This window comes from Lactuca serriola, chromosome 5 (genome assembly GCF_051521515.1).
Source record: "Lactuca serriola cultivar US96UC23 chromosome 5, Lser_US96UC23_V15, whole genome shotgun sequence".
NCBI lineage: Eukaryota > Viridiplantae > Streptophyta > Magnoliopsida > Asterales > Asteraceae > Lactuca > Lactuca serriola.
Window position 1 is genome coordinate 48,604,783 of NC_136412.1, and position 26,023 is coordinate 48,630,805.

The 26,023-nt window shown below is 32.9% G+C and overlaps 4 protein-coding genes, 1 non-coding gene and 1 pseudogene across 5 annotated transcripts; 1 reads left to right on the forward strand and 5 right to left on the reverse strand.

Annotated features, from left to right (window-relative positions):
- Positions 1-4,155: 4,155 nt before the first annotated feature.
- Positions 4,156-6,815, reverse strand: LOC145049498 (uncharacterized). Its single transcript, XM_078997894.1, has 10 exons — positions 6,772-6,815; positions 6,596-6,598; positions 6,536-6,539; positions 6,450-6,452; positions 6,398-6,403; positions 5,639-6,317; positions 5,388-5,590; positions 5,186-5,301; positions 4,267-4,818; positions 4,156-4,159 (listed from the first exon to the last, which is right to left on the reverse strand). Exons 1-10 carry the CDS (start codon positions 6,813-6,815, stop codon positions 4,156-4,158), a joined length of 1,614 nt encoding a protein of 537 aa, XP_078854020.1.
- Positions 6,816-7,976: 1,161 nt separating this feature from the next.
- On the forward strand, positions 7,977-12,128 carry LOC145052419 (DNAJ heat shock N-terminal domain-containing protein). Its single transcript, XM_079000240.1, has 18 exons — positions 7,977-8,201; positions 8,300-8,369; positions 8,535-8,577; positions 8,666-8,743; positions 8,840-8,924; positions 9,012-9,149; positions 9,239-9,349; positions 9,445-9,502; positions 9,624-9,720; positions 9,812-9,847; positions 9,938-10,074; positions 10,192-10,316; positions 10,383-10,525; positions 10,606-10,737; positions 10,822-11,055; positions 11,147-11,206; positions 11,306-11,548; positions 11,680-12,128. The coding sequence occupies exons 1-18, from the start codon at positions 8,027-8,029 to the stop codon at positions 11,809-11,811; spliced, it is 2,097 nt and encodes a 698-aa protein (XP_078856366.1). The 5' UTR covers positions 7,977-8,026; the 3' UTR covers positions 11,812-12,128.
- Positions 12,129-12,822: 694 nt separating this feature from the next.
- On the reverse strand, positions 12,823-12,896 carry TRNAT-AGU (transfer RNA threonine (anticodon AGU)). Its single transcript has one exon. It is a non-coding gene; the product is annotated as a tRNA-Thr (tRNA).
- Positions 12,897-13,489: 593 nt separating this feature from the next.
- On the reverse strand, positions 13,490-16,201 carry LOC145052421 (two-component response regulator-like APRR1). The gene is made up of 6 exons (XM_079000241.1): positions 15,474-16,201; positions 15,199-15,357; positions 14,993-15,126; positions 14,744-14,908; positions 14,633-14,666; positions 13,490-14,525 (listed from the first exon to the last, which is right to left on the reverse strand). The coding sequence occupies exons 1-6, from the start codon at positions 15,649-15,651 to the stop codon at positions 13,849-13,851; spliced, it is 1,347 nt and encodes a 448-aa protein (XP_078856367.1). The 5' UTR covers positions 15,652-16,201; the 3' UTR covers positions 13,490-13,848.
- A 3,943-nt stretch (positions 16,202-20,144) lies between these two features.
- Positions 20,145-22,263, reverse strand: LOC145052422 (protein NEN1-like). The gene is made up of 6 exons (XM_079000242.1): positions 21,860-22,263; positions 21,611-21,768; positions 21,486-21,532; positions 21,342-21,405; positions 20,636-21,252; positions 20,145-20,551 (listed from the first exon to the last, which is right to left on the reverse strand). Exons 1-6 carry the CDS (start codon positions 22,137-22,139, stop codon positions 20,314-20,316), a joined length of 1,404 nt encoding a protein of 467 aa, XP_078856368.1. The 5' UTR covers positions 22,140-22,263; the 3' UTR covers positions 20,145-20,313.
- A 1,344-nt stretch (positions 22,264-23,607) lies between these two features.
- LOC145052423 (pentatricopeptide repeat-containing protein At5g66520 pseudogene) lies at positions 23,608-25,643 on the reverse strand (annotated as a pseudogene).
- Between the last annotated feature and the right edge of the window lie 380 nt (positions 25,644-26,023).

Sequence of the window (26,023 nt, forward strand, 5' to 3'; positions counted from 1 at the left end):
ATGGTTGTTGGATGATTGTTTTATACAGGTTTTTAAATGATCTAACTTGTATATGTATGTTATATCTACAAATACGTTGGGTAGAACATGGGTAGACGAATTAGTTGGTGTGTGATGACGGATGAGCTTGAGGATGAGACGTATACACAAGCTTCGGTAGCTATGGATTTAGTACCGTATAGACAAACCTTGGTAGCTATGGATTTAGTACCGTATAGACAAACCCTGGTAGCTATGGATTTAGTACCGTATAGACAAACCCTGGTAGCTATGGATTTAGTACCCGATGAATGAACCATAGCAGCTATGGAATTAGTGCTTTACGAAGGAACCTTAGCAGCTATTGTCTTATTGCCTAATAAAGAATCCTGGCAGCTATTGTCTTAGTGCCTAATACAGAGTAAACGAATAGATAACTCTTAGGGTAAACCCTTAAGAGTAAGGAAGATAATGGGGATGGGAAATTGGGTTGATCGTTTGATAATTAATTATAATAATTATATTATTGTGGGTTGAAAACCCTATATGCTCACCAAGCTCCCAAGCATGACCCACTCAGTTTTCTTTGCATTACAGGTAATGGCACAAGAGTATAAGTTGGTGGACTTAATGAGAGATTTTGGATTATAGGCCAGTAGTTATGAATAACTGTTGTAAGGTCAATTTTGTTCTGTTTATGCTTTTGGTCTGTATTGAACATGACATCCCGAGATTTTGTTATAAAATGAAAATACATTTCATTAAAGAAATGCTTTGATAATTTTTATCATATTCTGTTTTGGGAACAAATTCCGCAACTGTTTTCTTTAAAAGATTACTCTGATTTTAAAAACAAAGCATAAATAAATCGGTCTTTTCTGGCCGTGAAATTGGGGATGTCACAGCATCCCTCTTTGCAATTGTAGAATATTGTGTTGGATCATAGCCTTAATATTTCATATTGGGTGTAATATTAAGGATTCTCATCTAATCTAAACTTTCTTCTTCTTCTTTTTTAGATGTCTACCCCAAACAATGCTTCCACACCAATTCCTTCAGACTCTTTCTCCCTACCGAAAAGGTATGTATCCAAACCAAAAGTTTTGTTATATAGCTTCAATTGTATGCTAGCTAGGGTGAATGCTTTCGAAAAAGAAAATGCATGTATAATTATAGAAAACATAGATCCAAAGAATTTAGGGTTGCATGTGCACTTAGGAAGTGTTATAGTGCTCAAAACCCAACAAGGTTGTAGAGCATCTTATCGGTAATATAAGGTTTTTGCTTCTCAAAGATGTGAGCATCTGCTTCTTGTCTTGTAACTATTTTTCCTAAAATGTATAAAGAACAAAAAGTGATTCCAGTCTTTCACAATTATGCTTCTGGTAGTTAAATTTGATTAATGTAGGTAAGATGAAGAAAGCTTCAAATTCACTTTTATATGTTTGTGGCTTTTGTTAACATTCACAAAAATTAGCAATTCGTATGCTTAGATAACAATATAGATGAGATGTGTCACTTTCAGTAGGATACATCATATATGCCCATTTTCCTAGTTTAATCTTCAGTATTTGAATCTAGTTGTGGATACAACATAATAGAGTAGACATGAAGAAACTTGCACATGTTTTTGTTTTCTTATTCTCATAGTTGGTGAATGGGTTTATTTAAACATTGTATTCATTGTTTCTAACAGGCTTACAAGATGATTGGATCTTTTCTTACTAGAGGACTATTGTAAGTTAATCAAAACTTTTTCTGTTTTCAATTGTCACAAAATTTCAATTCACTTTCAGTTTCTCTAATGAAAAAAAGTACTAAATTACATAATGGTGTTTGGTTATTCATATCCAACCTATGAATGCTTCAAATCAGTTGAAAAAAAAAATCGATCAACTCCGCTTTTGGTGACAATACAGAGGTGGCTCTCAGGTATTTTTTATTTTCATATTTTTGTCCCCTTTATACAACTTTTTTTTCTTACTTACTACAATATCAAGTATGTAGTGATTCACATGTAAATCACAAGTGAATCACATATGAATTGCATGTGATTTACATGTAATTCACATATGAATTACAGGTAATTTACATGTAAATCACAAATGAATCACGTATGAATTACATGTGATTTACATATGAATTAAATGTGATTCACATGTAATCACAAGTGAATCACATATGAATTAAATGTGATTCACATGTAAATCACATATGAATCACATGTGAATTACATATGATTCACATGTAAATCACATGTAATTCCCATATGAATCACATTTTATTCACATGTAAATCACAAATGAATCATGTATCAATTGAATGTGATTAACATGTGAATTAAATGTGATTCACATGTAAATCATAAGTGAATCAAATATGAATTACATGTGATTCACATGTAAATCACAAGTGAATCACATATGAATTACATGTGATTCACATGTATTCACATATGAATCACATGTAATTCACATATGAATTACATGTGATTCACATGTAATTCACGTATGAGTCTTAAAAGAAACAATAACATGTGAATATCATATTATATAATTATATGTGAATCTTACATGATTTATACGCATGTATTTTTGTGAATGTTCTTGCATTAATCAATTTTTTTTTTAATTTTATTCTAGATTTGGAAGAATTTTGGAAAAATATTGAAATGGTGAAAATTGATAAATTGAAAAATGAAGACATGAAAGCGATTTGAAATTTTGTATCATTTTTAGTTTTTTATATTTTATTTTGTACCGAATAAAATAAATGTACTATTGTGTTTATAGATTAGTAAGTAAAAATGTGTTTTTTTATGATTTACTTACGGATATTATAGTATAAGAAATATGTATACATACACTGGAAAAAATATGCATATATGCTCTAATTTTTTTCTTCTAGATTCGGAAAATTTTTGGGAAAATATTGAAGTAGTGAAAAGTGATAAATTGAAGAAAATATAGAAATGTTGACACGAAGACATGAAAGTGATTTGAAATTTTGTAGCATTTTTAGTTTTTTATATTTATTTTGTATCGAATAAATTACATGTACTATTGTGTTTATAGATTAGTAAGTTAAAATGTGTTGTTTTTATGATTTACTTATGAATATTATAATATAAGAAATATGTATACATACATTTGAAAAAATATGCATATATGATCCTAAAATGTTTGATTTTTTGGTTAAAAAAATTATAGGTTTATTTTTTAAATATTCCAGATTTTTTTTAAAGATTTACTAAGTTTATAAAAATTATTGTTTTTCTAAAAAAATGTAGTTTTTGAAAAAAAAAATGTTTTTTTCAACGTTTTTAAAAATTTATGTTTTCTGGAAAAATTAAAAAAAATCTCCAATTTAAAAAAAACGAAAATTATTTTTTTTATAAAAAAATCCGAAAATTTGATTTATAATGTTAATTTGAGAATTTTTTATTAATATTTCCAATAATACAAAAAAGTTAAATGAGATTGGTAAGATGATGATTATGCCCTTAATGAGTTAATTTTAATCTAACGCTCCACTTTAGTTCTCGGATTTTCAGAAAACTATGAGTTCTCAACCCATCTCACCTTATATATATATATATATATATATATATATATATATATATATATATATATATATATATATATATATATATATATATATATATATATATATATATAGTTTTTGACCATATAGGTGTTTTTGAAAAACTTATTTACCATATAGATATACTTTTAAACATATTTACCATAGGGTTATTTAGTATTTTATTTTATTTTTTAAAACATGTGATGCTCTTTTCTTTTTCTTTCTTTCATTAGTGCATAGACCATAGACCACAAAATAAAGTTTTTTATGCATTCTAAAGTCTAAAGCTTCACTGTAACCAATTCTTTATTCATTTAATATAATAATTTTTTTTTAGTTTTTCTTTGCTTTTACTGTTTATTAATTGTTTTTTTAACAAATATCATTATATTTAACAAATATTCAAAAAACAAAAAAAATATCTTTTAAAATTTAAACCAACCAACAATTTTTTAAATTTAAACTAACAAACATCATCTTAAACTAAAAAAAATCATAAGTAAAATATTTTAAGTACAAACCCAACAATCGTTTGTTACAAAAGACAAAAGAAAATAAGAAACATTCCAAATAACTTTGATTCGATAAACACTATCTGCAAAAAATAAATAAATAAATAATAATAATAATAATAAGATATAAAGTTATACGAATGAACTAAAAAAATATTGAATGTCTTAATTTACCTTGGTCTAGACGGACATTTTTTTTCGATTGTGACCACTTTGCTTACAAATTCCACAATAGTTTGCTTTTCTTCCTTCTTTAATGTCAATTCCATTTCGAAGTCTTGTCGAACGAGGACGACCTTTTTTATTCCGTAAAAGCTCTAAATTCGGAAGCAATTCTTTAAACAAAGATTGTGGCCAATACGCTTCATGAGGAAGTGGGGAAAATTCAGAAGCCCAAGTATCACGATATTTTACAATTGAATAACATTTATCAATATATTGCCAACTATTCAAAGAAAGTGTGGCACGTGCACTTAAGACATGAGAACAAGGATATTTAAACACTTCCCACTTACCACATGTGCAAGTTTTTTGCTCCAAATTAACTACTTGCACATTTCTTCCTCTTTGAGTTATCAACTCAAATATTATACCTTTCTCTCGATTAAAAGATCTCAAGGAATGTGCACTTGCTTTTGACATCAAAGCTACTTGTTTGAGAAGAACATGAGGGGTATATGCATCTCCATTAGCTCGTGAACTATTTCCTAAAGGGCGTCTCACCTCAAAGTAATGCACCAATCTATAAAAAGTAAGTTGGACACAAGTCGTGATTGGTAAAAAACGGGCACCTTTAAGGACACTCTTGAAAATCTCCGACAAATTTGTTGTGAGCAACCCATATCTCCTCCCACCATCATGTGCAAGTGTTCATCTATCAAGTGGATGAATCTCTAGCCATTGTCTAGCTTGTGGATTTAGCTTCCCAATTTCTTCCATGGTTGAGTTGAATTTTCGAACTTGATTTTGACTCCCGGCACGATAAGCTAGAGCTTTCAATTCTAAATTACGAAACTTCTCATAAAAGTTGTTGATAAAATGACGTAAACAATAATGTGAGTTATAAAGATAAAAAAAAAAATAAACATAATGTGTGTTATAAACAATACCTATGAAAACCACGTGGCTCTAACCATGACGATCCATGTTGATTGACTGCCTTTAGGATTCCAAGATGACGATCAAAAATTAAACAAATACATTCACGTTCTTTTACCACATGAATCTTGATATAAGAAAGAAACCAATTCCAACTATTATATGATTCGTTTTCTACAATTGCAAATGCTAGTGGCAAAATTTGATTATTACCATCAACTCCCATTGCAATCTCATCATTCCCTTGTATTTACCATACAAATGTGTTCCATCAATGCTAATAACTGGTCGGCAATGTACAAACCCCCTAATAGAAGGGGAAAAATCCCAAAAAACACGTCTAAATTCCATGGGTTCTTCATCAGTTGAGCTCAAAACTAACCACTCGACTATAGTCCCCGGATTGAACTTTTGAACTGCGCTTAGAAATTTGGGTAAAGCAGAATAAGATTATTCCCAATTGCCAAACACTTGTTCAATTGCCTTCTGTTTTCCGGTCCAAACCTTTTTGTATGAAGGAATATAACCTAATTTATCGACTATTTCGGCTCTCAAAGTAGGAATACTAATTGAAGGTTGCTCTTTAATAAGATGTTTGGTTTCCTGGGCTATCAAGTTTCCATCTAGATTTGGATGGTCTTGAGAAATATTATCATGTAAACAAGTATGTGGACCGGTATACTTTGTAATTTCAAAATATTCACTTCGTTTTCGTTTGATTGCACGAACTTGCCATTTGCAACTGGATTGTAAATGTAACTTGCATCTTATGGTCCATAGAGTTGGACGTGTCTCAACAACCTCAAACTGTTTATGTGTCCTAATACTATAAAGCTTGATAGCTCTAATAAGTTCTTCTTTATCCTTGAAAGAATCTTTTCCCAACTCTTGTGTAAAATCATTCTTGCTCGCTAATTGTGACACAATCCAATTGCCATCCGTAGTCATATTTGTTTCCTCCATAGTAGTAAAAGTTGAAGGAACTTCAAAAGATTCTTCATCATCTTTTTCTCCAATTTCATCTTCTTCTAACACATCATTTGCACCAACTTCATTATCAATTGCTATTGCATTGTTTGCAACAGCATATTGAGAGATTGAGTGGAAATCCTCATTCTGAACAATGTCTAATATGACATCCATCTACAATCAAATACATAAAATCAGGGAAAAAAACAAAATTTGAGAAGTTTAATTGAACATATTGAAATCAGAAATCAAACAGCATCCTATCAAACAAAAAAAAACTATGATTAAACATACTTAATCAATTACAGCCTAAAAAATCGAATTTCACATAATCAAATCAAACCAATCAAACCGATTTCACAAATATAGAAATCAAAAATCAAATTTCAAACGAATCTAAATTAAAAATCGAAACAATTACAGTCTAACAAACACATGATTGAAGCAATTACAGCCTAAAAATTGAATTTCACAAAATCGAATCAAACAAAAATCGATTTCACAAATATATAAATCAAAAATCGAATTTCAAATGAATCTAAACTAACAATCGAAGCAATTACAACCTAACAAACACGTGACTGGAGCAATCACAACCTAAAAATCGAAGTTATAATTCGAAACCTACCTGGAATGATATTGACGGCGAAGTCGTTGATTGTTGGTTGTCATTGGGGTCGCCACCGGAGTCGCCGACAGTGGTGTGTCGGGGATGATGTTCTTGCTGCCGAAGTCGCTGAAATCGATTGTGATATTTCGAGTTGTACAGTCGACGCTGGAAGAAGACGAAGGGTAAGAATCGGTTCAGTAACAAAGTAAATTAGGGCACAGTTGTTTTTTTTTAATTAAATTGCTAAATAACCTTATATGGTAAATAAGTTTAAAAGTATACCGATTGGGTAAATAAGTTTTTTAAAAACACCTATATGGTCAAAAACTATATATATATATATATATATATATATATATATATATATATATATATATATATATATATGGTTAGGTTCATGTGAGACGGCCTAATTTTGTGAGACCGTGAGACGCATTTTTTTATTTTTTTTATTTTCTTTTAGTTAATTCAAGTTCCGAAAATAATATTTAAAAAAAGAATTTTTGGATTTTTCCATTTATTTTGCATTTTAAAATTATTTTTTAGAATATGTACAGTGTAATATTCTATTAGAATATTTCACGTATTTTTCAAAAAAAAACGAGATTTTTTTTAATATTTTTTTAGTTAATTCAAATTCCGAAAATAATATTTAAAAAAAGAATTTTTAGATTTTTCCATTTATTTTGAATTTTAAAATTATTTTCTAGAATATGTACAGTGTAATATTCTATTAGAATATTTCACGTATTTTTTAAAAAAAAACGAGATTTTTTTTTATATTTTTTTAGTTAATTCAAATTCCGAAAATAATATTTAAAATTTTTTTTTTTAGATTTTTCCATTTATTTTGCATTTTAAAATTTTTTTTTTAGAATATGTACAGTGTAATATTCTATTAGAATATTTCAAGTATTTAAAGAAAACAAGATTTTTTTTATTATTATTTTTAGTTAATTCAAATTTCGAAAATAATATTTAAAAAAGAATATTTGGATTTTTCCATTTATTTTATATTTTAAAATTATTTTTAGATTTTGTCTCACAAATGAATGATATCAAATGTGCCTCAAGCTATATATATATATATATATATATATATATATATATATATATATATATATATATATATATATATATATATATATATATATATATTATTTTTGTGCACATAACTTTCAAAAGAAAAAATAAATAAATAATCCAAACATCTTAAAAGAAAACAGAATCTTCTTTCTTCACTGCAACAATCCAACTCCTTGCTCAGCCTCCAATGGCGACGACTTCGGAGAATCCAAAAGCGACGATCCCGGAGATTCCAAAGGCGAAATCGGGATCTTTGCCGTCGATTGTTAAGGCATATTGGCTGCCGGCGATCCTGTTCTCCGCCTCCATGTTCTTCCAGCTTGTAGCTCTCCCTCGTTCTTTCCCGCCTTCTCATTACGACGGTTTGTGGCTCCTTACTTTCCAAACAATGTTAATCTACTTAGCTTCTACCCATTACAAATTCACAGCTTAACTATTCGTTTTCTATTTGATTTTACAGTTCTTGGGATCAAAACTTACAGTTCAATTGAACAAGTGAATGAAGCCTACCAACACCTCTCTTCTAATTGGTAACTTCTAAATTATCCTTGCGTTAGTTGTTCCTTGCAGTTGTATAGTTTCACCTCCCCAGTTATTTACCAAGGCAAAGAAAGACGTCGAGTTCTATTTGTCTAAACCCTAATAATGATGAATAACTTACAAAGCATTACTAATTGAAAATTTCGACATTCCAGGAAAACCGATAGTGAACCTTCTTCAACTCTTGATATGATTAAGGTTGGTGTGATTCTTTACTGTACTCTTCGTTTTCTTGTTCTTAATGTTCAATACTTGAACAATTGATGGTGACATTGTTGCATTGCAGATTCAGTATGCTTTTGAACTTCTTAGCAATCCCATATGGAAAAGAGATTATGACATATTTAGCGTTGATGAATATCTTGTGAGTAGCTTCTGACATGGTCACAATATCCAATTTTCATTTTCAGTTTTGTATATAATTATTCAATATTAAAAATGCTTGCTTTGTTGACTACAGCATGTAATGGAAAAGGTCAAGGAGAAATATTCCAGTGCATCATTTTCTGATATTAATCTTCCATTATTGAAGCCCACTTCATTTGGTTCGTTAAATTATCTGCTTCTTTAAATTTACCTTTGTAAAACTATAATCTTTATTCATGCAGTTTATTCTTTATATTTTGTAACAGAATCAGATCATGTTTTTGATGCCATTTCATCGGATAATTTTATTTCTAAGCTACAAAACAGCAGTGCATTGCTTGTTCAAGTTTATTCAATTGGTAGCAGCCGATGTGCCCAATTTTCTAGTCTTTGGAAAAGAATCGGTATATTTATTTTATTTTATTTTTATTTGTGTTTTTCTAATAAATACTCTATAACTTTTTTAGCATTTGGTTTCTTGTATATATTTCAGCTAGTTTATTGGATGGTATAGCAAATACTGGGATGATTGATATTAGTGATCTTAAGCTTGCAACATATTTATCTGAGAAGAAATATACAGGAGCTCCTTTCTATCGAAATGGTTGGTTATAATTAAACAATAATAATTAACCATATTATTTTTTTATTAAAATATTGGACAATTTTATAATTCTCCAAGCTATTGATATGATACAGGTGTTCCTTCACTTTTGGCTTTTCCCCCTGGCTGTAAAACCTCAGATTGCATTGTGAGGTGAGTTTATGCGGATAATAAATAAGTTAATAACCATATTATTATTGTTATTAAAACATAAAAAATAAATAATTAATCTTCCAAATAATTGTTTATAAATTATACTTTTACAATTTGTTAGGTACACCGGTGAGTTGTCTGTTGATGCTGTTACTGATTGGTTTGCAACAACCATACTAAGCTTACCTCGTATTTCATACTACTCCAGGGACACTTTGGTAATTTCCATAATCTCTCTCCTCAAGTAGACATACATAATGTTTTTTTTTAATTACATTGTTATAAAATGTAACATCTGTTTAATTACAGGCACAAAGTTTTCTAGGAAAAGGGAGTCGGCATAAGGTACAAATACATTTTAACTTTCAACACTTTCTTCACATTCAAATGTTCAATATTTTCTTAACTTTTTTTTTTTAAATATTTTTTTACTAGGTCAAAGTCATTTATGTTTCAAAAACAGGACAACGCGCCACACCATTCGTGCGCCAAGTGGCAAAAGCTTATTGGTCGTATGCCTCCTTCGCATTCACGGTTTACAGAGAAGAAGAATCTATCTTTTGGTCAAACACGTAATTTTCCACTTTGACTTTTTTTATAAACACCGGTTTAAATTAGCGATTAATTTTGTTAAACATATATTATAATAATAATAATAATAATAATAATAATAATAATAATAATTCCAGATTTGGTGTGGAAGAAGCTCCTGCCATTGTTATTCTAAGAGACCCTGGAGTCAAACCTGTAGTCTACCATGGGTCAATCAACAACTCAAGACTTATTGATATCATGGAACAAAATAAACATCAAGGTGCATAAATCATTTTTGTCACAATCTTTTTTTAATAAAATTATATTTAATTATTTATTTTTTCAGTGCTTCCCCAATTAAGAAGTGTTACATCCATGGAGCTTGGTTGTGATCCAAAAGGCTACTCACGTGCTGGAAATGACACCACTGTTTGGTATTGTGCTGTTCTTATTGGAAGACAAAGCACAGAACTCCATAAAATGCGTGAAGTAAGATTCTTATCTTAATTCATAAAACAATACTCTTTTTTTTATTTGAAAGAATAATATTATATATTATATTGTTAAAGACCATGCGTAGGGCCCAAGATATACTATCAGATGGTGAAAATGTAAATCAGGTTGACCAATACCAAGCCGCCATGTCAGCATTGAAGGAAAAAAGACTCACATTTGCTTGGGTGGATGGTGAAGCACAAAAGGTATACATACATGAATTATGAATACATACAACAATTTTTTATTCTGGGATAATATTTGAATTAATTATTTTTTTGTTGTTACAGAGGTTTTGTTTGTTTTATGTAAATGTGGAGGAGAGTTTTGACACGTGTGGACCAAGGAGGGATGTAACAGATGTCCCAAGGTTATTTCTTGTACGTTACAAAAGAAATGATACAGAAGCTAATAAAATTAATGAAAAAAACTCAATGAACATGTTTGCTACAATTGCTTCTAAGGATGTGGACCCCACATCCCAATTAGTGGCACTTTACAAAGGTTTAGATGAAGCCCCACAGGTTTGAATTCGAACATCTCTCCATGAAAAATATTTTTTAGATAAGTTTTTCTTCGAGTCTTGATATTTTTATATGTATGAATTTGTGGCAGATAATACAATGGATCTCTGAAACAGTCAAAGATGGTGATTCCAGAGATCTTCCCTTTCATGTGAGTTTTTTTTTTTTTTTTTTTTTTAATTTTATAATCAAAAGGTATATATACTTATTTTGTGACACATGTGTTTGTATAAAATTTGATTAAATGCAGAGAACATCAACTCCTGAGCTAGTGGCTGAGGATGTGGATCCTATTTGGTCAAAGGGTAGAGAACAAATTATTTCTTCAAGCAGGGGGATGAAACAGAGGCTTGAAAACATCCCTGAAAGAATTCATGATGTTATGGAAGATCCAAGGTTTGGTCCCATGTTGCTTTTGGGGGCATTGATGTCATTTGGTTTCATTTATTTGAGGAGAAATCAGTCCATTAAGTCAAGTCAAACAAATACCGAGGTAAACATTGGGTAACCTCTCTTTCTTCTTGTATTAATTCCAATGTATTTTTTTTTTCTATAATAAACAAACAAATAAAAGTATGTTGCTATTTCTTGCATTTTTATCTGACGATTGTATGTGTTTGACAGGGTGATGAGCGACCAAAAATGAGAAGGAGAAGGCCAAATAGCCATAAAAAGCAGGATGCAGCGCCTTCTGTTACTGACATGCAACCACCTAATGCTTTCCAGATGCCGTTTACAGATTCTGATTCTGATTAAAGAAACTATGCATAAAAAAAATTGAAAGCTGCTTTTACATAAACTACATGAAACAAGAGGTCTTAAATTAATATATGGTAGGTACTTCGGATGTGACTTTATAGTTATATGTTCATAATGTATGAGCATCCAAATCTTGAATCATTTTTACCTAATTTGTAATTTAGTCCCAGTTTTCATAACTTTGTTAACAACTTAATGTCTTAATCAATCAATGTAATGATGATCAGGAATTGTTTTTGTTTTGTTGGGATGATGGTGTTTAATCACTAAAGAAGTTTTCGTAAATTTCGGTTTAAATCAATTTATCTTTTTAAGACTTGTAATTTTATTTCATGCTTTTTTTTTCAGAATGTATGATCATCCAAATCTTGAATTAATTTTACTTAATTTCTAATTCATGTTTTTTTTTCTAAGTTTTCCTTTATATCAAGAAAAGGTTTTCTCCATGTCTTCTTGTATGAATCTTTAACTTCAAATTTAAATTAAAAATAAATCAAAAGATGTATGTTTTTAGTTGTTTTTTTTTCAATGACTTTTGACAGGGTTGACATACATGAACTGCTTTTGAAAACCGGTGACAATCTTTGATATTTATATAATTGAGTTGTTTGTTTGAAAGCTTTCACAAACTTTGATAACCCTCTCATATATTATCCCCAAACAAATTTACTTCACCTAGAAAGAAAATACAATACATGTACGAGTTTAACATGACTAGAGATGTCGACGACCAAAATGAACACAATAAATAAAATTTTATAAACAAAGAAAAAAAAACATGACTACAAACCCTTAAATCTTTTACGAGTATTTTTGGCCCTTGGAAAGCCCTGAAATCTGTTACGAGCTTTAGTATCCTTGTATATCTATTATCTCCCCTACAAAAAGCTGTGTATTTAGGACCAAAATGAACATGACAACAAACCCCGAGGAGCTGAGTGTAAACTGAAACCATAAAAAAAATATCCAGTTTTGGTCCATCCTTTTAAAAACTTCAAAAAACTATCTTGCTTTCATTGAGAGTCGAACTCAAGACCTCCCGCTTACTAAACGGGTGCTCTAACCAACTGAGCTATGAAAGCTTTTGTTCATTGTCCGAAGTAATTTACTTAAATCAATTATGTGTGAATTTATGATCTTTTTATCATACGAATTTATCAACATTGATGGATTTTAGAAGATTAAACATAAAATAATAATATCAGGTGTTCATATAAATTGTAATTTTTCTATTTTTTTGTGCTAGCATGAAAAGAAATTAAATTGTTTTTATCTTTCATTACACATGGTTATTAATGACATGTATTCTAATAATCGGGCTTTATTTAATTACAGAAATGGAGTATATCTCTAAAGTTTAAAAGTTAAATTTTAAAATATAGTTTTTAATTAAAATTTAAAAGTGTTTTTAAGTGCAACTGCACATACGTTTTAAAACAACGTGATGCATGAATATGTTGATAATTGCATCATATTGTGACTATGTTACGTCTTTTTTTTACTTGAAAATTTAAAGCAAATTAATAAGAAAATATTATGGGTAAATAATATGTTATGTCTTTTTATTCTTTTTATCGAAATTTCAAGAATAATATTAGTGGCTTTGTGGTTTTCCAATTTTGGGTTTTCATTCAATTCTTGAGTTTCTGCTTTGTGTTTTCTTGTGACACAAGTATATTTCAATAAACCTCAAACAAATTATAAATTTTTACAGGTTAGTGCTACCTAACCAAAATAAATGTACATAATAACATCCAAAAAGAAAAGCATGTCTGAAACGAGTAGAGATTCCTCCTCCATCTTTAATTTACCATTTGTAGCTTCCCTTTTTACAAAACAAATGCAAGAATGTTGGCTTCCTTTCCTCAGATTCACAATCATTAATAAATACCAGAAGCTGACTGACATATACATATATTCCAATCAAGAATAGTTGCTGAAACAGTCATCACCACAAATTTCCAGTGGTGATCTTCGTTTTGTTACCAGAGTCATTGAGGAGAATCATCATCATCATCATCATCATCATCATCATCATGATTCATGAAAATGAGTAGTGGATGTGGGATGCCCATTCAGATCCACATCTATCCCATTAACCTTCCTCACAAACTGTCCCCTGACACGTGGCCTTCTCTCAGCTAATTTTTTCCTATTTACATACCTTATTTTCTTATCATAGCAACGCTCTTTCCTCTTCTGCCTGAACTTCACCAAAGCTGCTTCTCTTCTATCCATTTTCCCCTCATTCTGCCCCTGCCCGGGTGCTGCTGCTTGTACACAAAGATTAACCGGGTAGTACGGATATGATGTCATCCCAGGCATCTGATGATGATGATGATGATACATTGCTGCTTCTGCTGATGATGATGGTGGCATCATAACCTGATTCATCGCATTTGCACCATGAAGGTAATACGGATAACCAGAATGACGATTATACCCTTCTTCTATTTGTGCTTTGGGAAACTCTAGAGGAGGTGTAGATGACTCATCCAGTGACACAGAACTGCCATGAAAGTCTTCTATTTGAGAAACGTTTCCTCCATCACATGGCCTAACATTTTGATCCACTTCTCCACTAGATACTTTCTCAATTCTTGATACCACTGGAGCAGTTTTTGTAAATATGCTTGATTTGACATATGTAAGAAATGCTGAAGATTGACCTATCTTTAGTTCACTCTTCTTTGGACCACTCATAAGTTTCCCTGAAAACAATCCAGATATTTGATATTACACTTGGTTTATTATTCTTTCAATATATTTATACAACTAGTTAGAAGAAAATATAATCTAGATCGGATGAATTATTCACCTTGTTGATGGCCAGGAGCTAATATCACATTAATCTGAAAAGAAACAAGTCAAATTTTATCAAAACTGAATCCAGGTAACTTGGCAATCTTTATTTATAGATGATTTTCACCTCGTTTGTATGATGGATTGATACAGACATCTCTAGATTGGCACTCTTTCGTGGCTTTTCATCTGTATCATCTGAAAATACAGTACTGTTTGTGTTAACATCACTATGGTCTGAAGGTACCACATCAAATTCACAGTTCATGAGCTTCTTCTCAGACAAACCAAGCTGCCGATTGCAAAAAGTAAAGGTTAGAATTTAGAAATGCAATGATCACTCACTCTATAAGATGATAATAACAGGCATACATACCATTCGCCTTCTTCTCCACATGTGTGTCCACAAATTCAAGAGCTCATTTGTCCTTAAAGGCTTCACAAGATAATCAGCTGCTCCAAGTCTCAAACATTTGACAACAAGGGTAACTTCGTCCTGTGCAGACATCACTGCGAGAAGGAAAAAAGATGAACTACTGGAAAATGAAAACAAGAAGTGAATCCATGAACAACAAAGCTTACTGATCACAGGAATGCGTTGCAACTCTTTGCTCATGATGTATTTTAACATCTTCAAGCCTTTGGCCATAGGAAGATCGACTTCAGAAAGAATGAGATCGATGTTGGGTCCTTCAGCATTCAGAGCATCAATCACTTGCCTCGGTGATTTCACTGAAATCACTGTAAACCACAAAACATGCTCACATAACAGCACAGGAAAATATCAATGATAAACTAATTAGATCCGGTCTAACGCCTCAAATGAGCTCCCATATTTACAAGTTAGAGTACGATACCTTGATAGGAACATTTACGAAGAAGAGTAAAAACCTCTCCTGAACCCATCGAATCATTGTCACAAAGTAAAATTGTCACTTTACTGCGATCAATAAACCCATCCCCAGTCTTCCCAAAGTTACCTCCTCCAACTCCACCTCTGCCCAACGAGATTCCCTTTGGTTCCATCTCCCACATCAGTCAAATCAGACTCGCTCTATCCTTATACTTTCAACCACAGAAGCCTCGACAATCCCCCAAATTAAACAAGTATCAGAACGGAGTCAACACTAGAGAACTTCCATTACAGCACAAAATTTCGTGGACTTCAAATATAAAGGATTTGCCATCTAGGGTTATCGCTTCTAATTCTATTAACTCTATCAACATGAGATTACCACAGTTCTCACAAAACTAAAATGGAAAAAGGAAAATGAATCAGAAGTTCAGAAATGGAGCGATTAAACAATCAAATCCTCCTGATGTTCGGAAAACTCAACCGAACCAAAAACGAAAAGTCTGTCACAATCTAAAATACCTAAAGCAACGACTCAAATCTATCCCGAATCCCGCCGATCAAACGACAGAAGTTAGCATCGCCGAATTCGACAGGGAAGTTTCGGTTTTTAGCGTAAGTGTGTGAGAGAGAGAACGAGATCTTTGATTGGTGTTGGATCTTGTAGTGGATACGTCGCAAATTCACTTTCCATTCACTTTCCACAGTGGTGGATGCTACCATGCGCCATGGTTAGGCGAATATCCTGAGACGTTAGATCTGATAGGATCGGAGTTGGGATGGGCGTATCGTAGGGTATCCGCGTACGTTAGACATAAGGCGGACGTGGAAAAAAGTGCACAAAAAAAATGATTTGTGGAGCGCGTGAGGATAGTTTATTTAGGGAAAAAGAAGAGGCCACGTCAAGAAAAAAGAGATCTTTCCACGTCAGAAAAGAGCAGATATGATCATATTGATAGAGGGGACAGGAGGTCTAGGCCTAATTGGACACCAAAGTCCAGAGGATAGGGGACCCATAATTTGTCATTTATTATGTAGGAGGGTATGAGTAATTTTCATAATTTCTTTTTCTCTAACATTATTTTTTACATCGGCACCCCAATTAAACGATCAAGTATTCTTTTTATCCAGCTACTAAAGAAAGATTGTGTTACATAAAACATTTATGCATAGAGACATAAAACACCCCTATCTGGGTGTTGCTAATAAGATACCCCATGGACACCCTATTGACCATTTTTTTAAAACGTCAATCAATAATTAACTGTTTATAATCAGCTTTTTCGGAAAACAATGCAATTTCAGCCAATAAAAACATTTAAAAAATTGATTAGGGTGTCCATATTGCAATATAGGGTGTCTTTTTAGCCAACCCCTATCTAAAAGACAAGGGTGGACCTAAAAGGCTAAAACAAAATATAAAGGTAGCGTACACTTTTAGGGGTATCTCTTCAAAAAAATTAAATTGTGCCTATAAATTTCTTTAAATATTTCACATTACAGTTGAAAAATTAAAGGGTAGCACGGGCTACGCCCTTGGCTCCATTGCAAGACCGCCTCCACATGGTTTCCATCCTGCTAAATCCTTTTGGGCATACCAATCTCCCTTAAAGGTGAATATTCAAACCAATTTGAATCAGGTGCATAGAGTAGATCGATCCAAATCTATTTAGGACCAAACGGTCTCAGAACGGTTGCTATTTCAGACCGATCGTAGGTCAATTTTGTTAGTCCTAAATTGGTCTTTAGAAAATAAATGTTGAATTGGTCTCGTTTCGGTCTAAATTGGTATAGACTAGGCTTTGACAACATGCCCCGTTTGCCATTAAAAAAAATCCAAGATTTTGTTTCCACCTTAGACATTATTTCTTTTTTATATTCTCATTCTAAAATTTCTAGTTTTCAATTCGAATTAGTATTCTTTTTTATATTCATGATAATGGAATATCGTAAAAATTAAAAGTTCAATGTTTTTGGCGATCTAACAACTACAAATGACGTGTTCGGCAAAAATAGTTGGTAGCAGGTAACGTTTTGTTAAATCTCACGTGAAGTAACATTTGGATTTAGAGCGTTTTGTTTAAACTGAAAGCTAGAAGCTTGTAGTATCAAATAGGGATGAGATTTAGAACCGGAAAACCGGACCGGAACCGGAACCGTTAGAACCGGAATATACAGAATTGGTTCTTGTTTCGAGTTTAAAAATTGGCTTTATCCGGGTTCCGGGTAATCCGGGTTTGGGTCCATTGGGTCCGGGTAAACCGGGTCTAAAAACCGGAACCGGTTTTGGAACCGGAACCACTTTTAGGCCCGGAACCGTTTTTTTGTGAAACGTTTAAAAGATGCATATCTCATTCGTTTCAACTCCGATTGACATACGGTTTTTTTCCAACATGTAGTTTAGAGTTTGTACATGATTTTAGACTATAAATTTGTCATTTTCAATTTTATATTCATTGACTTGTAGTCCCCCAAAGTCGATATATCAAAGCTGGAAGTTTTTAATTTTTCAGTTTTTTTGTATTCGGTGAAAGTTTTAAAACATGCATATCTAATTTTTTTGAAGTCAGATTGACATATGGTTTTTTCCAACTTGTAGTTTACAGTTTGTACATGATTTTAGACTATAATTTTGTCATTTTTGGTTTAACATTCAATGATTTACAGTCCTCCGAAGTCGGGATATCAAAACTGAAAATTTTCAACTTTTCAGCTATTTGTTTTTGTACTTTGTATTATGTGAAAATGTTAACACATGCATATCACATTCGTTTAAATTCGGATTGACATGCGGTTATTTCCAGAGTTTATTTTAGAGTTTATACATGATTTTAGACTATAATTTTGTTAATTTTGGTTTCATATTCAATGAGTTACAATCCCCCAAAGTCGGGATATCAATATGAAAATTTTCAAAGTTCAATCCACTAAGTAGTAAGTAATTACCAAAAAATTTCGGTTTTTCCGGTTCTAGACTCACTTTACCTGGAACCATGCCCGGAACTGAACCGGAACCGGTTCCTATATACCGGTCCGGTTTCCAGTTCTACAAAATTTCGTTAACCGGTTCCGAGTTTTTCGGGTCCGGGTCCATCCGGTCCGGGTTTAGACCCACTTTCATCCCTAGTATCAAACGAGGTTTTCTGTTCAAAACGTAACATTTTTTCAAACGCTAGAAACCAGAAACTCTCAACGTTATTTGCCGAAACGCTCCGTTGTAAAGTCGGAAAAGGATTGGCTAGGTGTATTTGTGCCTTGTTACAAGACTTTTTTTTCGAGTAACGATTTTTTTTTCTTTTTTCCTACTACGCATTAGACCATTGAGGTTTTGTTGACTTTTTGATATTAGGTGTTGATATAAAACTTCTAAAAACTTAATATATTTAATATAAACTAGAATGATACCCTCGTTTAATATAAACCTAGAGTTACATGTTTTTTTATGTATAACCATCTCATGCCTTTTGAAACCTTTCAGATAATCAACCCCTTGGGACCCAAAAATGTTGTAACTAATCGTACATTCGTACCCTGTTTGGCTTTCCATAACTGGTATGGGCTTTCTTTATAACTGGGTCGAACCCGGTGGCAAAAGCACTTACCAATCTTTTGCTCACCTATGCCTAGGGGTGAGCAGCGGAACCGGGTACCCACTTTCGGAACCGGAACCGCCCGGTTCGTAAAGTTTTGGAACCGCTAAAACTTTTGCTCACCTATGCCTAGGGGTGAGCAGCGGAACCGGGTACCCACTTTCGGAACCGGAACCGCCCGGTTCCTAAAGTTTTGGAACCGCCTTTAGCGGTTCCGGTTCCGATTATTATTTTTTCGGAACCGCTACCCGCTGGGTACCCGCCGGAACCGATTTGTGTTTATATATTTATATAATAATAATAATAATAATAAGTTATACATTAGCCTTGAAAACTTGAGATCTGATAATATGGGTTGAATTCGAATGCTTAAATTAAAGTCATCATTTTAGTTACTTAATTCTCATAATGGAACAATTTATACTAAATCTAATTATACAATCTCAAAATATAAATCTTCACATCGTGGACATGTAACACATTTGATATAAAAAATTGCATACGTAGCGACTTATGTTTGTTTGTATGAAACGCATTCAATATTAATAAAGAATTAATAATAAGTTGGTCACTAAAAGTTTTAAGCAAAATTATATACTGTGAATAAGAATAAATTCATGTGATGAAGTAATAATGAGAATTTGGTTTTAATCTTCATATCCCACATCGGTGGTTTGAAGGAAAAAAGAGGAATGCCTCTCCCTATAAAAGGGAAGGCTTGTAAAGAAAACAATAGGTAAAGGCCTCACAGCCTTTTTCTTGGCGTGCATGCTTTGCCCAGGGTCTAAGTTGCTTTGGTTTAAACCAACTTTGTTGCCTTGTTTTATAGTAAGAAAATTTAAAAGTGTATTTAAACCGGGTAACCGGTTTGGAACCGCCTCCAACCGGTTCCGGGATCGGTTTCAATATCCAAAGAACCGTTGTCAACGGTTCCGGTTCCGGTTTTAATATATTAGGAACCGGCGGTTTAGGTTCCGGTTCCTAGCGATTTGGCCGGGTACCTACTTTTGATCATCTCTACCTATGCCCACTTATTTCAAGACATTTTGGTTATCTCTACAGCTCTACTTATCAAATAGAAAAAAGAACAAAGAATAACAACATTTTGCATTGATGAATTCGAAACCCTAGGATCAGTCCTTCACCTTCTACATCAACAATAAAACAAATTACATCCCAAATCTTTACAAACATTAAACCAAGATTCTTTTCTAGAAGTCAGCCATTAGTGTGTGATCTATACACCAAAACCCTTCAATTAGAATCAACAATCAGTTTCTTAGCCACTAATCGAATTCCAGCACTTTGTCTATAGTCATACGGATCCAAAAGAAAACAAGCATCCACCAAGGAACCCTGACGAATCAAAGCCTCAAGTTCTGCCACGTCATACCTACTAAACATAACCCTTTCCACAGACAACGAAGATGATTCTTTCTGGTATATCTCTGTAATCCATCTTGCACTATCTCCTTCAGCTACAGTAGGTAACCTGTAAAATTCCAATAACAATATTTAACATTTATTTAAAAAAAAAAATTACAAACCACATATAAAAATGGGGGAAAAGACTTACTGTAATCTAACAGTAGGTGAGTTGTAAAACCCGGGTTTTCTGCTAACAACAGGTCTCCATTCTGAGTTACTATCAGAATCCACAAACCTCTTGGCAATATTATCACATGCATCAAGAACACCACAAAGATTTGGGGGCGCATCAACCACAAAACTTAGTCTAGGCCTTCCTGCTTGATCAACAAACTTTGTGCTTATTCCAAAACGTATCTTCAAGGCATTACATCGGATTTGCAATGGGGTGTTTCTGTGAAGGATTTGTATCTTTTGGGGTCCACGGAAAAAGGGGACAAGAGATATAGTAACAGAGGGTATGGAAACTTGATCAGGGTCGAGAAATTCAATGGTGTCAGTGTCACTGATGGCGGCAGTTTCAACAGCGGCTGTCGGTGGTTCTTCCTCCATGGCTTCGTTTTCAATTTTGTCTATAAGTGGGCCCAAGTCAAACGGGTCGGGTTGAGCTTGTTGACCAACACCAGAAGCTGATTGATTTGGAGGGGAATTGGAAGATGATGGGCTAATGCTTGGGCCAGTTGCATTTGCATTACTACGGGTTCTTGTGGTGGAATTTGGGGAAACCCAACTGTTTTCTGTAAATATATCTGGAAGACTTGATTCCTACATGAAGAGCATATCATAGTTTTGTTATAAAGAAACGCTCATCTTCTTCACAAATGATAACGAATGAACATTGCTTAAAAGCTTACCAAGAAAAGAACAGTTGCACAATACTTGAGAACCTCAAGATTCATTCGCACATCATCTAAACTTCTGAAAATGTTATTAAAAATGTTAAAATTTGCAATTATGGTATGTGATACACGTTTGTGTTGTTAAAATGCCAGACTTACCGGTGTGATTGCTTTCCAAGCCCAAAATAATCTGCGAGGGTAGCCATCTGAACAAAAGAGAAGGAGGAGGATGAGCATATCAATAGTTGAGAATCGATTTAAAGGACGAACGATTATATTTATACCTTCATGTTTCCAGCTCTCCTACCAAATCTCTGTGTCAACAAAGCCAATGAATCAATGGTTCCTTTGGGCTCCGGTGGTGGTCTATTAATCTGCGCAAACGCCTCCCTTAACCTCACGCAATCAAACCTAATTATATTGTGACCTGCCCATATCCTCCCTACCAAACGATACAACAAACGCCCAATTCAATTAGTTAAACGTTTACAGAGAAACTTACTAGCGTAGGAAGATACTGAAGCTCAAATTACCATGTAAGATGTCGTAAACCTTATCCGCGATGTCAGAGAAGGTCGGGGCGGAAACGACAGCATCGGCGGTGATGCCGTTGGCGCGAACGGACAAGGTGGAAATGAGTGAGAGGTCATGTGGTCTTACCAGCGTCTCGTAGCTTTCGAGCTCAACGAGCTTCCTAGGGCAAACCAGTATCGAACCGAATTCCAAGATGGCAAACCCCTGACCATGTCGGGTCGGGACAGTTGTTTCCAGGTCAAAGAAAGCTATCTCCGATCGATCTATGCTCGACACCATATCGCCAATCTGTGTGAAGAAGTTGGAAATTCGCAGAAAAGATTGAAGATTTAGGGCGCGAACTTGGAGTTGGTGTTGTGCAGGATTTTGGGTTTTGTTTTTATAGGGGAATGGGCATCAAGCAAAGCACATGGGGTTTGGCTTTGAAGAGAAGTTTAGAAGAAACGTCTGGTATTACCTTTCTACCCTTTCACAAGAAAACGGTGTTCCCAGAAGGCAAGAACCTTCTCATTAAACTTGATCATAATAATAATTATTTATCTTTTTCATGAAAATGACATTCTATTTCTACTCATATGAGAAACAACTATCAGAAATCAGAATAATTTATTTAAGTATTATATTGTGTATTTCTTAAATAGAATAACATTTAGAAAAAGTCTTTATACGAATTTTGTAGCTTAAGAGAACATTGTTAAAACTACAATAGCTAATAAGTAATATCATTGTATAATTGTGTGTTTTATCCGACCTTATGCCTCATCCACATGAAAAAGAACTCAACATCTTTCATGGCATAAATAAGTCAAATTTCTTCAACATGTTTAATATATTGTCAGCATACATGTGTTGAATGTGTATTATATGTGTTATTTGTGTATATTATGATAAATGTGAGACATAATAGAGAAATGGTGAGATGCAATAGGAAAAATGTTAGATGTTATAAGGAGAGAGAAGCTAGATAAAAGAGACATCAATTCAGGAGTGATAAGTTGTTATATTTTAGGCAGAATAACATTGTTTTGCTTTTAAAAGCTGCTAAACCACTTGATAGTTTGGAGAAAGTAAGGTTTTTTAACCATTTAGAGGCTTTTAATTCATCTTGTATCAAACAAGTTAAGTGCTAACCAGATTCAGTGACCTCTGAATGGTTACATTCGATTGTTGTCAAACAACTCCTGAAAGTCCGAAACGTCAATGTTATGCTACTAAAAGTTGCTAAAATACTTTCTAATTTAGGAAGGCCATGTCACATTATAAAAAATAAAAATAAAATCATTTCATTGTTTTATAAACAGATTTATATATTAAACAACACTAAATATCATTAAAGCTAATAAAAATTATACATTTTGATTACTTAATATCATCAATAGTCTAACAATTATATTTTATTATATATTTTGATTACCAATAAGTTAACAATGAAATAACTTTATATTGTAAATTTTTGCTATTACTAAAAATGCAGTTATACATAAATTATTTTTATAATTACTATTTTATTAATTAATTGAATAATATACTTAAGTTGATGCGACACAAATGAAAAAATTGGTGTGGATAGTCTATCACATGTAACAGCGCCAATGATTATCCAAGAAATCCTGAGAAAAAAAATAATAAGTACAAAAATAAATAAATAAAAAAATAAAAAGATCCCAAGAAGATATCCAATTGAAAGAGAAACTCCTCAAAGTTACCTAAGCACGAAGTAAAATGCAACATGTTGAACAAAAAGCAATATGCAAAGATACTTTATCAAAACAATCAAGTTTTCACATAAACCATTACCACAAGCAAACACCATCTTCCATGTCTTCCTATATACCACCTTCTAAACAATTTCTTTCCCAATTTACCCCATTAACAAGTCATAACTCATAACACTAGTTTCCATTGTGCATATCTTAAACTATTAAACATATAACCCCCATTTAAGGCGTTTCAATTTTCAACAAACAATGGTATATAAATGTGACCATAAATTGTAAAATTTCAAGAACATAATAATATAATGTAACTTAACTATTGAGTGATATAAGATTGAGCTGACTCATAAACATCAGGCTTGTATCCAGTTAACCCTGCTTCCATGGTGACTAAAAGAAGCATCTCATAAATCAAAGACACATCATGCTTATGCTTATGACTCCTATCACCTGCCAAAAACTCATGAACTGATCCACCAATTTGTATCCAACTTCTTCCAGGAGGCTTCTTAAGTGCCATTTTAACCATATACTCTCTCACATTTGCAACATCTTTCCACCTCTTAGCACCAGCATATACATTTGACAATAGTACTAAATAAGCAACAGCTTTATCATCTTCAAGATTCAAATCACCAATCTTTTCACCAATTTTGGAAGCAAGATCCACATTCTTGTGAATTCTACAACCACCAAGTAAAGCACCCCAGATTGCATCATTTGGCTCCATGGGCATGGATTCCACAAGCTTATGTGCTTCATCCAAAAATCCAGCACGACTTAACAGATCAACCATGCAACCATAATGCTCGATTTTTGGCTCAATTCCCCAAATGGGTTTCATGTTTTTGAAGATATAACGACCTTCTTCAACAAAACCTGAATGGCTGCAAGCGTGTAAGACAGCTAGCATTGTTATGGCATCAGGTTGTGAACTATGATCATGATCATGATCATCTTTTGTGTCTTGAGAGTCTTGCATCCATTGGAAGACACTTAAAGCGTCTTTGCCACGACCTTGTTTTGCAAAACCTGAGATCATTGTTGTCCATGAGACAATAGTTCTTGTTGGCATTTGAGCGAATAGTTTGTATGCATCATCAATAACACCACAACCAGCATACATATGTAAGAGTGCATTATTCAAACGAACTGTGCGTTGTTTGTTCTTGATGTGCCAACTTCTGTCAATGTAAGAATGGATCCATCTCCCCATTTTCAAATCACCGATTTCTGCACAAGCAGATAAAGCAGAGACTAAAGTCACCTGATCTAATTCCATATGAGCTTGTAGCATTTCACGTAACAAAGATAGTGCTTCCTTACACCTCCCGTTATGTGCACATCCTGAAATTAATGTTGTCCATGAAACGATATTCTTCTCGGGCATTTTATCGAATACTGTACATGCACCATCAATGTCATGACACTTAAGATATCCAGCAAGCAGTGTATTCCAGGTTACCACGTTTCTCTCACCCATTTCATCAAACACCTTACGTGCATTCTTCACTCCACTAGAGTCTCCCTCTCCAGCTACCGCATAAAGATTCACTAAATTAGTTTGCACGAACAGATTTGAACAAAACCCACCTGCTAAAATCTTCCCGTGAAGCTTCTCTCCCAATCGTAGCAGTTTACCCCGGGCACACGCACTGATCACATACGAGTAAGTGTACTCGTCTGGCATTGCTCCTGATGCCAGCATTTCATCAAAAATATAGACTGATTTACGAGGGGCATCAGTTCCGGCATACCCTCTAATGATTTGATTCCAGGAGGTAGTGCTAGGGTTGTTGATTTGTTTAAAAGTTTCGTGGGCATGATGAAGATAACCTGAAGATAGATACGATTGGAGCAACTTAACAATGATGAAATTTCTTTGGGTATAGGCGTTGATGATTATCTGGGCGTGGATTTGGGTGGTTTTTCTAATGGTGTTGGTGTTTTGGAGATTACTGAAGAGGAATTGTTGCAAAGATCTAGCAGTTCTAGGGTGTTTTAGAGCGAGGGCGGGAAAACCTTCTTGAACCAGCATATAGAATAAACAAAATTGAAGACTGTAAAGTGTGTCTCAGGGGAGGATAACACATATTACTCAAGTTTGTTAAATTAGGATTTTATTTATAAAAAAAAACTAAATATAAAATTTTAAATATTAAGAAGTTTAAATTTAAAAGAAAAATAAGAAAATTAATTAATCTTTAATTTAGTAATTTTGAAATTAAAAAGAAAGTTCATTAATAAAATTGATATGTATTTATTATAAGAAATTAAATATCCTTCTATTTTCTTCCTACACATCCTCCTATCATATCAAATGTTGACAAGTGTCATATTTAATGACATATTTAATAAAACTAATAATAATTTAATCCACTTGTCACCGTTTTAGAATGATAGTAAGAAGAAAAAGTAAAAAATAATATTTAATTTCTCAAATATATT